Source organism: Falco naumanni, chromosome Z (assembly GCF_017639655.2).
Source record: "Falco naumanni isolate bFalNau1 chromosome Z, bFalNau1.pat, whole genome shotgun sequence".
Classification (NCBI taxonomy): Eukaryota; Metazoa; Chordata; class Aves; order Falconiformes; family Falconidae; genus Falco; species Falco naumanni.
Window position 1 is genome coordinate 49,813,140 of NC_054080.1, and position 14,596 is coordinate 49,827,735.

At 39.2% G+C, this 14,596-nt stretch overlaps 1 protein-coding gene across 1 annotated transcript in view; it reads right to left on the reverse strand.

Annotated features, from left to right (window-relative positions):
* The window catches only part of ADAMTSL1 (ADAMTS like 1), a 176,271-nt gene that overhangs the window by 122,082 nt on the left and 39,593 nt on the right, over positions 1-14,596 (reverse strand). The window contains exons 5-6 of the mRNA XM_040578858.1: positions 8,929-9,055; positions 2,934-3,008 (exon numbers count right to left, since the gene is read on the reverse strand). Coding sequence (XP_040434792.1) covers positions 2,934-3,008; positions 8,929-9,055 — 202 coding nt within the window. The remainder of the gene's footprint in view (positions 1-2,933; positions 3,009-8,928; positions 9,056-14,596) is intronic.

A 14,596-nucleotide genomic window follows, 5' to 3' on the forward strand; every position in this document is an offset into this window, starting at 1 on the left:
AGTGAGAGCAGAAAAAGAAAACCAAGACAAAATAGTGGTGGTGCAGATTTGCCTCCTAAATTAGTGATAATTCTACTTTTTTGTTCTTTTCCAGAATTTATTCACATTCCCATGCTTTACTTTTCTTTTTCCTTCTTCTTTTGTTTTTTTTTTTTTTTTTTTGGTCTTTGTTCAACCCTTAGATTTCTAGCTCTTCATTCACCTCTTCACCCATAGGCCATGTCTTTACTCTCTTCCAAGACATCTTAATCCATTCCTCATCAGGTATATTTGCTGTCATTTAAGTCACTCTGAGTAAGTCACGGTTCTATGTGGAGCATAACTTAGATGTTCACCCACGAGTGCTGGCTTTGTTAAGTCGCTGTTTCCTCTTTCAGTTCAAAGGTGGGTCATTAACCACATGTTGCTGTGATAGACAACTAACTGAAAGCAAGACATCCAGGAAAGAAAGATCAGTGTGACAGCAATCCTGACTCCTCTCCAGAAGCAGTGTGATCCATCCCAGTGGAGCAGGAGGGGAAGGTGAGTACTGAACTCACCTGAGCTCTCCCTCCAGCTCTTTCTGCATTCACAGGTCCGAAAAAGTGGATTAATTCAGATACTCTTTGGTAGCAACAATTTCTTCTGATTGTTAAATCATGATAAAGATATTAAGTGATTTATTAAATGGAAATCAAGTCAGAAAGATCTGTTCCATCGAGCTAGCCTCCCCACCAACTCCAGATTATGCTTCACAGAACATTTACCAGTAAACTATTGTTTCAAAATGACAATGCCTTTCATCATGGATGGCAAATCCATTGTAGTCCTTTCACATGTATTTGTGAAATTATGTACAAATCTTCTCCCACATAGAGAGGCATCTAAGGCAAAATCTGAATTATATGGGGACATACTAGTAATCTGTGATGGAATCGTATTTTCAAAGACAGTAAATGGGAGAAACGTTTTTATTAGCATTTATTAAGTTGTTAATTGGGGGGAAAAGATAATTGCAGTAATTAGACTGCTTTTAGGGATGGGTCATGGGAATTAATTCATGAAGGAAGTTGCTGAGACAGTACACTAAGAATTTGCTCTGTATTAATGAATTCCTTGGTTTTCAGTGAGACTAGTTTCTTCCTTTGTGATTCACTTGGCCATATATTTATTTCTAGACAAGGCTGCATGCATCAGGGATAAAGCTGGTTTTAAAACATATATATAATCGGCCTCATGTTGACTTCTCCCACAACCAAAGTTCACAGGGCAAAATACTCCCTCCCCACCAAGTGATTGTAGATGATACATATATAAAATCCTTTGATGGGTGAACAGAAAGATTCATGGAGACATCTGAAACAAGAAATACATGTATTTGGACTTATTAATGTTTACACAGAGCAGTTAATCTAAATCTCAACCAGTGACTCAGGCAGACCTCACTGATTCAAATCTTTTTGTCCTGAAATGTGATATGGCCTAAGTGAAGACAGTTTTAGATCAATCTCTCTTGCTAAATTCTCATTTCTCTCTAAGCTATCTTATAGCTCAATTTCACTGGAAAAATAATACTAGTACAAAAGTTTTCTACCTTGGGAGAGAACATCTATACTGAAAAAGAAGACAGCAGAGAAAGGAAGACTGCAAATCATTTACTGGGAAAATAATAAGAACCATACTGAAACAGCTCAGGAATACCCAAAGGGCCACTTAAAACTGAAGTACAGGCAGCATTTGAACTTTTAAGAAAAACATAATATATTTTTTCTTAGTTTATAACCTGTAATTTGCTGATAACACAGCTCTAAATCTAAAGAACCATTAAAAGGTTATGGCACGCCCACTGCTTTCTCGACACCAGCAGTGAGTACAGAACAGGGCTGATAAACCACCCCTTATTTTGCCACTCAGTGTAAGTTCTTTGGATGAAAGAAATCTAGAGAGTGGGAATGATTTTGTGTTTTACCTCCTTGCTGACACTAATGTTTGTATTTGCACTGACAAACACAAAGGACTTTATCTGGTCCGTGCTACAGAAAAGTCCTTTTTTCTTTTGGAAAAGGAGAAATGGAGCCCTACTTATCTTACAATAATTTGTGCTTCTGAGAGGTTATGCAGTATAGTTTGTGGTTTTTCTGACAGTAAATCCCATTCACCAACTCTACTGTTCATTTGCTGCTGATGAAAAAAGGAGCAGCTTGTGAGCAGCTACTACATTGCAAGGTAAGACAGGGGTATGCAAGGAATTTCTACTCACAGAATAAATGGATTTACCTTCAGCTTTCCCAGAGTATTCTCAAACCCTGAGATTCTTCTCCCAGCAAAGAAAAGGGATATACAGCTGCTGGGATACATAGCTTCCTGTCAGATGGGGCAGGGAAGTGTTATAGCCACCAAGTCACAGGCTAACAGCACTCAGTGGTCTTACCTCTTCGGAGCAATATGACTACTAAGGACCATGGTTTGACTTATGCATGCGGTTTCTGATCTTTAGACTGTAATTCTGTACGTGTGTGCATGTGTGGATGTGTGTGTGTGCATCTACAGGAGTAAGAGAGATTATCATATCTGAAACATGTTAAAGTCACCACCAGTTTGATGGCAAAGCTCAGCTGTAGGGAAGCTTATACTTTAGTGTCCTCAACATTTCTTCACTCAGTGGGATATATTTTATAATTTTTAAATAAAAGCACTTGGCACCAAGTGAGCCTACCACAGGATAAGCAAGCAGAAATGACTGAAAAATTATGGAGGGGCAAAGGATTCTGCAATGTTGGTCAGGTTTTGCTCTGAAAAGTATGTACCACGGATGTAATTGAGTCTGAGGAGAGCTTCTGAGGGCAGGACTCATCCCTGTCTTAGAGAGGAAAACCAGAGACCACAGTGTAAACAGAGCACTGTGGGTTAACAAGGCTTTATTAAACAAATGTAGACTAACTTATTCTACTTACATAAATGATCAGGTCCTTTCAGCACAAGGCGAATTTGCCTGCTTCCATAGGGAATAGCAACCACTGTATCATCCACTGCAGGAAGCCAAAAATAGGTGGAGTAAATGAGCAAAGAAATTCCCATCTGTTTTCAAATAAGCAGCAAAACAGGTGTTTACAAGGCAGTCAAAAGGAAAGATTTCAGACCAGTGAAACAGCCCTATAAATTATGAGAGAACATTCAAAATCTGAAAAAAGAAATTCTTAAATGTGGCAAGAATCTTCTACTTAGAAGAACCCAAACCTGATGATATTCTTTATTCTCAACTCCTGCACAACCATTTCTGGATTTCAAGAATACCTAATAGCTTTCTGTTTCACCACAACTCCACTTAAATCTCTTCCAAGTATTTTGAATTGCTGTTTGTGGTGAAGTAGAGAAGCATAAACCTATTCAGATGTTTCACCAGAACAACCCTTTCCTTCACGTGATTCTTTCCCAGTTGAATTCTACAGCTTCTCCACAACCCTGCCCATGCTAGTGATGATCTCCCACTGCCTTCAGGCATGCCTTCGCTTTCACACCTTTTATTTTAATGACTAGGAGTGCTGTAATTCTGCTTCCCTTTCAACACCACTAACAGAAAGCTCCTGGAAAAACAGAAGCCTATTCAACTGTCATGTAAACAGGTCTTAGAGCAGGATCTTGAACCAATGAAGCCCTTGGGAGCTTTGCCAAGTGGATTTAAACTGAGGTGGAACTTAGCATGTAGGTCAAATCCTGCTGTGAAAGTTAGTCAGGTCAGCATTTCTAAAGGGGCAGCAACCTCATGTCCTAAAGGAAGACAGGGAGGCAAGGTGTGAAATTATGCTAAAAAATGCTCCCAGTTCTCTGCTGGGTCGTGGAGTGGGTGCCCAGAGAACAGTGACCTGGGCTAACCAGCATGCCTAGGTTTTCCATTCACCTTCCCCTGTCCCTTCTGTCTCTTTTTATGACCACAAGTTGGGGAAAAAAGTATGCATTCCTAACAGGATGTTTTTTTGGGGAAGTACTAGACAAGAGAGGAATGAAGCCTCTTTCACTATATGTTCATTAGAGCTGCTCACATCTGTGTTGTGTAACGCCTGCTAGCAAGAACTATAGCTCTGCTCTCAAAGCAATGTGTTGCTTTGCCAGGTAGGGCTAACTCAGCCAATAAAAGCATATTATCTTTCATCCAAGCATGAGCTAGGGCCTTAAAGTTCCTGACTAGACCTAACTGGGGAAACTGTTCCAGCCTAGCTAAATCAGGATTCTCAGTTAACGGCAAAATAGTTATTAATGTTGTTGTTTTATGTCAAAAAGTGAAGAGGCAACAGGAAGGGGGAAAACTACACGAAACAATGACTTTTTTTAAACAAGACATTTATTAATCCAAACCTATAATATCTCAAAAATGTGAACTAGAACCCTTTTAAATTTTAAATTCAGTCATACACCATAGGAATTTCTGACACTTATATTGGAGAGCTTTATGGGATTCATACTTTTGTGGCCTCTTAATATTGCATAAGTGAGGTGCCAAATGTAGGCAATCTCATAAAACTGTCACAAGAGCCGTGTGGAGATAAAGCCTGTTCATGTGCCCAGATTCCTCTGAACCTTATCTTCATTTTCAAAATCTGACTGGTTATGTTTCCTCAACCTATCCAGAATTTTCAGTCTCCTAAGACTTCTGTAACACTGGGGTTAAAGTCTATTCAACACACATTCTGTTCATATACATCTCTGATACCACATTAATTAGCAATGATTGACTTTTTTCATTTCTATCAGAATTAAAATTTTCTATTTGAAAAGACAAATATTCAAGTCTTACAAAATTAATTGAATATTGATATTCTAATGCTGATTTTATTGGTATCATTCCGGTGCTTATATTCAAGATACCCAATTGGGATAAATACATTTTATTCATTTTGGGGAACAAAGTCCATGAGTTTGACATACAATTTTGCTGTATATATATCACTCTTATTGGAGTGAGTTGGGGAAAACAGTAACTTCAATTTTTTTAAAAAATATTAATCATATTTTTACAAGTCTTATTTAAAGATAGTCCCATGTCATTATTATATTTGACCATCTCTCAGCTATGAGCTCTGGGCTAGAGTTAACAACTCACTGATACATCAGAGGAAAATCAGACAGTTTAAAGATCATGCAAGCTTACATATCATATAATCTTAGCATGTCTTTTCTGCCCCAAGGTATTGCTAGGACTGTATTTCACCTGCTCTTGTTGCTCTCCATTTGAAATACTAGCACACTTTACGTGAACTGCAAAGCTCTGGGGGATTTATGCTTATCACAGTGCTTCCTGCTCTCACAAAGCAGAAGCAGTAGGGATTGAAGAATAATTTCCTGAGGTTAAAAGTGATAAGAAGGAAACATTTCCTGTGAAGAGACATGTGGAAGTAAGCATAGCAGTATTTAGTCACAGCTCACTACAACAATAAGCAGAGAGGCAGATTGCGGAACAGCCACATAGAGCACTCTGAAGGGGCACAAAGGATGTTAATGTGCAGGTAGTTTCCTCCAGAGAAGATGCATAGGGAAGCAAGAAAGAGTCCCACGTAACTGGGGGGACAGTGGCCCAGGGATGTGAAGAAAGTGCAAGGATTTAGGAAAAGGTTATATATTAGTTACATACCTCAGGTTCCTGTGAGAGATCAGTTTCTTCTGGTTTTGGATTTTGAATTTGGATTTTGTCCAAATGGTCTAACTGTCAGTTCTCATGATGAAAAATTGAGTTGTTTCTATTTCCCCATTATTAATGATGTTCAATGGAAATCTGGAACTGTAACTATTTTTGACAACCATGGCAAAAGTAATCAGATAAGTATCAATTCTGCCTCAGCACAGCAATTTCTACATTTCTCTTTTAAAATTAATCTACTTCACTAGTAGATGTCAATCCTCTTTTACAGAAATACTACCTTCACAAAAGGTGATCAGCAGAATTCATCCACCAATTATGGGATGAACTTTTTAGCTCCTTGGTGAATTCAAAGAAGCCTGATTACATTTAGCTTATCTCCACAGGAAGATACATACACCCTTTCCAGAAAGAGGTATTATAAAAAAAAGTATCACTTTCTGCAGACTTAGAAGGATTAAACCACCCAAGCATAGGACTTGGAGAAAAGGATATTTCTGAAATGAACAAAGCTTTTTGTGGCTTTTTTTTTTTTTTTTTTTTAATAAGTAGAAACAATATCATAGACATAGACACAGGGCTTTCTTTTTCATAAAAATGTTGGAAAGAATTCAATGTCACATTGCCTCCTGCCCTGCTATGCTTCTGTTTCTGAGACCACTGGGAGATCTGTACTAGCCTTATAAATACTGAAGAAGCTGTTCCTGTAGGAAGCGCTGTTTAAAAGCTCTATGAATTTCTTCTAGTACTGTCCTCCTATTCCTCTGCATGATACAAACAGCATGGAGAATGGAACTGGATATGACCACCAAGAGAAAATGAATTCAGTATGATTAGCTCAAAACTGGGTCTGGGGTGTTTTGAGATACAAACAACTTCTGAAACTAATTGGACAGCACTGGAATAAAGGTCACTGTACAGTTTCCTTACAAAATTGAATGCTGTCCTCTGTTAGGCAAACAAAAATCCTACATGACCCCACAGTACACCTCTGCTGATATTTGGTCACTCCTGCACATGCCCCTGCTGATTTTTTTCATGTCACAAGTCAATCTGGCTTACATAGGCTTTTCATGCCTTGTTCATACCGCAGACAAAATAGGCACAATTCTTGAGAAATGAGGATTATTTTATAGAGATAATTTGGAATTAAGCTATTGACTAGCCAAATGTAATCCAGTCATTCTACCAAACAAATCAGTCCCTGATCCCAGATATGCTTATGTAGATGTGTTTACAGTGACAAACAAGCAAGAAGCTGACACAAAGTGTGAAAGTGACAGGTATTCAAACAGTGCGAGGAGGATAAATGCAAAAACCAAACAGCAGATTTTTAAAAGCTTTTCAACTTTTGAAATCTTGAATTTTTGCAGCATGTACATAAACCATTTGGAAGCAAACCTCAAAAAGAATTCATCATATTAATTCACATATGTGAAGGAGATCCATAAGTGTGCCTTTGCAATTGTGAAAAGCTGATTTAAAGGAGCACTTAGTTTTGATATATTCAAGACTCATACTGTGTTGCATAACGACATGTATGTCTACAGCAGGGGAGAGAATAATGCTACGTGGTTTATGAAGTGCATGCAAAATCATTCAGTTCTGTATAACAATTACTTGCATGCAAATGCACCTGAACAAGCCATTCTATGACATATTTTTCACATTTGTCTCACTCTAAGACTGTGCTCTCTGCCATCTGTTCTTCTACCTCTATAGCATTCTTTATACTTAATAGCAAACCATTGTGAGTAGGGATGCTATTTTATAAACATTTCAGTACTGTGCATAATATATTAGTGCCTTTATCCCAGTAGAAAATAGAGGAGCACCTTTTTTACCACAAAGCAACTGGAAAACAATGAATTATTCCTACAGGAAAAGACATTTGCCAAAAAAAAATAAATATATATATATATATATATATATACTATCATGTCTCAAGCAGCCTGGAGATTCCTGAATCTGTTCATGCACATTGCACAATGAGGTGAAATTCCATTCCTTAATCTTTGTGAATTATTTCCTTTGCCCTCTAATGTGTAGTTCTGCCTCAGCAATGGAACCTTTATAAGGATTATTTCTTTCCTTTCTTCATACAAAATAGTTATTTCTTCCTTTCTTTAATTTTCTTTCTTTCTCCCTTCCTTCCTCTTCCTTCCTTCCTTCCTTCTTTCTTTCCTTCCTTCCCTTTTTCTTTCTCCTACTGTCTCCCTCTCAGTTAGCAAACCCAGACCCAGATGTGCACTGTGCTAACTGCTGCTCTGTGTGCTGTGCTCTGTACCCAAGCAGTTATTCTCTGACAGTGAGAGTTTTTGTATAAAGCATCTCTCTCTGTTCTGCACAGAAACTGCATGTTACCTATACTGGAATCCACAAGTGTACACACATGGTCTTCAGCAGGTGTTGCACTGCTTTTTGATTCTTTTAGGTCATGTGCTATTGAGCACTAGAAAAAGTACTCCAGAATGGTAGAGCTGGTCTGATTAAACTCTAGTGCCACTGAGTAGGGCTGGGGCAGGTTGGCAGGCCAGCACACATGATTCCTTAGGTGTGCCTACACAGGCATGAAAGTGCACCTTCCTTTTTACCCTTCCTTCAAACTGACCAGACATGCCCTATCTGCTGTCCCAAAACTTTTATAGCACCATCTATATGGCTCCATCTGTAACCCTGCCTGGGCTTCAGGGTAAGCTAACCCTGCCACTGGGGCACTCTGAAGCTGCTTTACCACTCTGAGTTAAAGCTGACACAGTGTGCAGGAAGGCCCATGTCTGTTCATACCCATCCATGCAGGCACCTCCTGATGACAGGCACCTCAGCCCACCCTAGGACCGAGTCACCATGCTCAGCAGTTGGCCGACAGGTCTGGGAGGGAGCACTGGTAGGTCTGGGAGGGAGTGCTGTGCCAGGCTGGCACCACCATCTCCCCAGGGTTCCCCTCTGTCACAGAGCAGCATAACCCGCTTTGTTCAGAGCAGCATGGACTGAGTCCGGTGCCTAGCCAGCTAATACAGCCAGAGCAGTGCGGGTAGAGCCAGCTCTTTCTGTTCTCCCACTCCTCCCAAGTAATTACCTGTCTGAGATGGGGAATGTACTGGTGACACCTTTTCACAGTCCTCTGTCCAAACCCGCAGCTAGAGCTGTAGTCAGAGCAAGCCTGATTTAATCCAAGAGGGAAGAAACTGTAGGGACAACGAGACTGACCATGATCACCCAACTGCCCGAGAAAGAGTAGGGTGCAATCTAGCTTGCAAGAAATGTGTGTTTCACTAAGAGGGGAAGATGGCGCTTTAACAGAAGGGACAGCTTACATTTATTTGCTGAGAGCTGGGATTTATACTGGCCTCGAACCAACCGGCAGGTGGACCCATCGCCATTGCAGACCCCACAGTTATCTTCCTTGACAGTGCTTCCCAGCTGGCGGTCACAGCCAACGATCTGGCGAGAAAGAAAGATGTGCAGTTCAACATGAGCACCTACTGACTGCTCGATCCATCTCTGCAACTAATTACCGCCAAAGTTCTCTCTCAGCATCTCTGGAGGGCCATAAAGTACCTTAGCAATGAAAGAGGCTGAGCAAATCTGGCTGGGAGTTTGAACTGAATTCAGATGTGAGATAGTGAGCGGGTTAGTACTCAATGGCTTTTGCAGTCCAGAGAAAGGAAAGAGTATTGTCGAAGATTGTTTTTTTAGGGGATTGTGAACATTTCTTGGTCAGAGTCCTATCAGGAATTTCACTTCTTAGAGTTTAACAAAGAAAAATAACTGAAATAGGTAAGAAGAGAGATAGGAAACAGACAGATAGATGAAAGTAAAGAGCAGCAGAGATAAATAGCAACATGGCTGAGATGTCAGTGAAATTTTACCTGCTATGCAGTTGGGAAAAACATGTGGTTTTACTTATGTTTGACAATAATCTCATTCCACACTATCAATGCCTGTGTTCAGACATTGTTAAAGATCTGATAAAGAAGGAGGGAATGGTTAAAACAAAAGAACTGAGAGTCAGAAATGCAATTACCTGCTCTGAAACTGGCTTTATGCTTATGTGCTCAAGATTTTAGAACTTGAATAGATAAACCAGAAAAATATTCTCACTTTGCAAAAAAGCTACAGTTCTCTGGAGAATCAAACAGAAATTTATAATTAAATATATTTAGAATTAATTAAATGGAATATAAATTTATTTAGCACAGTACTAATGTAGGCCTTTTGTTTGAACTTTGAATTCTGCATTCAAGTTATGAATTTAGCACATAAATAATTGGAATCCAAGAAATTAAGCAAGTCCATACAGTGGTATAATTATCTTTACACATACTAGAAAATGAAAGGCCTTCTAGCATTCTGGCATGCAAAGGAAGCAATGAAAAATATTTGTGTATAAATTCTACTTCTAAAGAGTTTGTGCTATGACTCTTAGCCAAACAGAAAGTATATATAAACACAGTTAATTATAAATAAAATGTTTATTTCAGCTTTAAACTTTCCTCCATCTTTGACTTGCAGTTAATTCAGAGAGCTGGGTCCTAGAAACTGATAAAGGCAAATAGTGCACTTAGCATCCAGGCTCATAAAAGTGCCTGTGTAACTTGCCCTCATACATTCAGAATAATATTCTTTATCTGTGCAAATCTACTTGTGCAGAATTGAAGAACTCTGTTAGGGTGAGATGTAATTCTGGGTTTGACACTTCCTTTTCACTTGCCTGTGAAAATGCAGGCTTAGATTAATAAACAGTATTTACTTTTAGTAATTCAATTCCCCTTTTTGACATTATTTTACTAGTGGCAGAATAGCAGTTTCCTTGGTTATCTGTGATATTGATGGTATAATTAATTTAATTTCAATCATTATAGGTTTAGATTCAGACTTGATGAAAGCTATCATCAAATGTCTTTGACTTTACTCATTTCTGCTGGGTCAGAACACGATCAATCTCCTATTCTTCTACAGTATATTATGACGTCTCCAGGGGTATTAATGAGGGCTAATGGAGTAACAGGCATGCATAAATTATACTCTTCCCTGAAAACCTTGTCATACCAAGATTGCGAGGGACATTTTATCACATTAGAAACACCCTGACAAATAATGGTTAGATAGCTGAAGCAAAGCTAAGATTATCTTGTCTGTGGCTACTCCATACAGAACATCCAAGTACAGATATCTAAATTCTATGAGTGCCACCATGTAAGATTTAGGTCTGTTTTTTTCTGAATAAAAGCACCCTTACAGAAGCTGAACCACCTTTGATATACACAGACTGGTTTACTTTTGCTTTCATGGATGTCTCTATATAGACAAAATAAAAAAAAAATCACTTTCATGATCTGAACACTGTGTGACATAATGCCTACAAATCAGACACATTTCCATCAAGTGAATTACAGCTTACTAGTACCCACAGTGAGCACGGTCCTGCTGAGGAACCCAGATATCAAAGGAAAGGTCAGAATTCCCTTTCATATCTGCTCATATCATATATTTTATATTCACTCAATGGTTCAGTCTAAAGTGATATCCAAACCTGTATGCCTTCACATATTTCAAGAAGAATATGTGAACTGCCTGGATGTAGAAAGGGCTGGATCTTAAATCCAGGTATGAGGCAACCAATTTCAATATTATCTTTTACTACTTCAAAGCCTTTTTAATTTTATGAATCATCAGCTCACATGTTGCCATGGCCTGTACTCTGATTAAAGTTAATTTCTAAACTGAGCAATTTGGAGCTGGGTTGCAACTTGTAGAGGAAACCACCAGGAAAACCTCAGGTGTGAAAGGAAGTTATATTAAGGTTCGCCGCTCTTTTGAGTGGGACAGCCATTGCCACTGTATAGCACAAAAATAATTACTTTGGTGGAATACTGTGTTTTGAATGGAAGTATGGCAAAATGGAGACCTCTTGTGAACACCAAAACTTACCTGGTATTTACAAAATGTATTTTAATCTTCCTGTACTTGGTAGTTTTTCAGATAGTTTTATGCTCTTAGAAATTTTGAATAAATTAAATAAATTTCCTATTTTTCCCCAGGTTTCTGCAGAGCTTTTTGCTCTGTTAGATTATCTGTCTTAATAGATATCCAGAGCTCTGGGCTCTGGGGATAATTATGAAATTTTCATTAAAAACCCTTATGAGTGAATGTTCCCAAGTTCACTGTCTTTCTCTTTTTTTTCCTCCCACTTCTACCTAAGGAAATCCTTCTTCCATGTTTTGGACATAATTACATTTAGTAAAAAGGTTGGTAGTGTTTGCAGTGGAGTCACTGAAGCCTTAAAATGAAAAACGCTACTCCATATCTCTTACATTAGTTTTTAGTAGCTCTTACACAAAAACATTATATAGGCTGGACTGTTACAAAAGCAAACTTCAGACAAGGAAATACTAAAGTGCTCCTGAAAAAATACATACTTCATGACAATAATAACTTTTGCCTCTATAAGCAGAAGAAACATAGGTTTGGCTGAGCCAAGGTGAGAATATGTAATTACCATAACATTATTTTCACTCTCCATCAAGGCTGCAGAGAGCTGACTGTTAAAGATGAAGGTATGGGTGAACATAAGACCATTCCCCCATAAATCTGTACAGAGTTAGCAAGGAACAGGAAGGCTGAATTGCTTCCTTCAGCATCCACCCGTAACATGAACAAAACAGAGAGGTTTTGGAATAACTCTTCTCAAGGATGCCAAAGATGCAATACACTAGGAGAGACCCAGCTATCAGGACAAGCAGATTGACTTGGGCTGCAGAGCTATGAAATTCTGTCAAGACACTGACCTATGGGCACACTCATCTGACTGGGGTTGTTTGAGGATTCACCATGAAAATAAGCACCTTGGTAGACACTGCTTGGTCATCTTGGTAGGCACAGCAGTGAATAGGGACATTGTACCTCTTAATCTACAGCTCAGAATAATGGTTTGGTGGACAAAGTTCAAAACAAAATACCGACATTTTTGAATCAGAGGTCTGGGGAATATTTCGCTCTCTGAAAAGCTTTGAAATGTCAGCTCCTCATCCTGGTTTGAAACTACAAACAATGTCGAAATTCTGAAGTTTCTGTGGGATGGAAACTTCCTTTTCCAATGCATTCTAGCCCTGATCTTAATCTATCCTGGAGGGTTTAGGGAGATGAAGTCTTTTTGAGTCCATAAAGAGCTGGGAAGGAAGCCCCCACCAGGAATGAAAATGGATTACTGAATCAAGTTGTGCCTGGAAATGTTCTGAAGTAAGCAGCTCTCATACTCATTTCTATTACAAGTTAAGCTTTCTCCCCTTAAAGAGTGTAATGAGGCACAGACTTTCCACCCTGAAATCTTTCTAGTTTCAAATTGCTGAAGTGCGGTCAGAGGCTTGAACTGCAGATTGTTACCACACCAAATGTCAAAGGCAGCTCCATTAAGTTGCCTGACAATCTAATCCAAACCCCGTTAAAATCAAGAAAATGCACTTACAAGTTCAATAGGTTTTGGATGAAGCTGTTGCGTATTTCTAAAGGTGTTCCTATGAAGCTCATTGCTATTGTGGCTAAATGCCCTTACTGAAGCAAAGGCAAATCATGCAGAGCTATCACAGGCCAGTACCAACTCCCTGCCCAGTTCTTTACCACCTCTGAAGTGAGCTGATTTTTGTATTCTCTTTATGCGTTTAGCATAAAAGAGTTAGCAACAAAAAGCCAGAATAATAACAGCTAATCCCTAGTTGGCCGAGCCTGTACTGTTTTCTGGCATAAGATACCATGGTTCTGCTCAGAAGTAAAGATTCCATATTACAATTTAGGCTGACGTCCCATACTTCATGCTGAGTTTGATTCTCCCCCCGCCCCCCTCCCACTTTTACTCTGCTGACAGCAAGTGAGTTGGCAAAACTGAAAAACAGGGATATTCCTGACTCTCAGATACATTTGCAAAATATTTTTTACAGGACCCTGCAAGAAAAAAGATGGTCATCAAATTAGCAGAATAACTTCTCATGTATCATTTAAAGGCATCAGGCTGAATGTCCCACAACAGGAGTTGGAACTAACTCACTGAGTGCGTGCATGAATGTTATGTGTGTATGTGTTCCCCTTGTAGACTTGAACTTTGGCTCAGTTTAGCAGATTTTTCCAGAAATAAAACTGGACCAGCAATGACAGGTTCTGCTTCAGCCCTGCTAGCCTGGAAATGCCCTGAAGTAAGAAGTTTTCATAATAATTTCTATTCAGTATTAAGAAACTCTGGGCAGGAAATAATGTAATAAAGCAAGCTTGCAAATCTAGCCAATTATAAATAAATCTCTGTTTTTCAAAGGGCATGTCTGCAGTTCAAACACAAGAAGTTCTGAGAATCCGAAAAAAACAAAGTTGCCCTTCACATGGATATTAATGTGGGGCTCAATCTGGGACTTGTGTTGATTGTCACCGCTCAGCTGAAAGAAGTTTTGGATCAGAGTCAGTGTTTCAAGTGGGTCCAAAATCCTGTTTTACAATCAGGATGAAGAGCTTTTGTACTCCTTAAATTATTGTGGAAAGAACAAGCTCCAGGCTGTACAGCGAACTGGAATCAGACTGGTGTCTCTGATACAGGGACTCGCTACTCTGCCAAAGTGGTATCTGCCCTTCAGTTCACTAACACCTTGTGATGACAGTTCGCAGCCTCAGCACTTTTCTGGCACAGCCTGCCAACATTACCCTGTGACAGGCAGTCTTGTGCAGCACCAAGCACTAGGCACAATCCTCCCCTGTCCCAAGGAATTTAGGTGCAAGCACACCACAATCAGCAACTGTAAATGAAGACTGTAAGATGATTTTCACAATGGCAAAGCAATTTGTGCTGGTAACAGTAGGCTCAGAGACATGTGCAATCAATGTGTTTGATTGGCATTTGAGCCAAAGACAACTTGCAACCGTTCAGACAGTGTAAGCAAACTTTAGCCACTGATCAGTAGTGACATTGTTAAATATAACCACTGGAGTGACTGAGATCCGCCT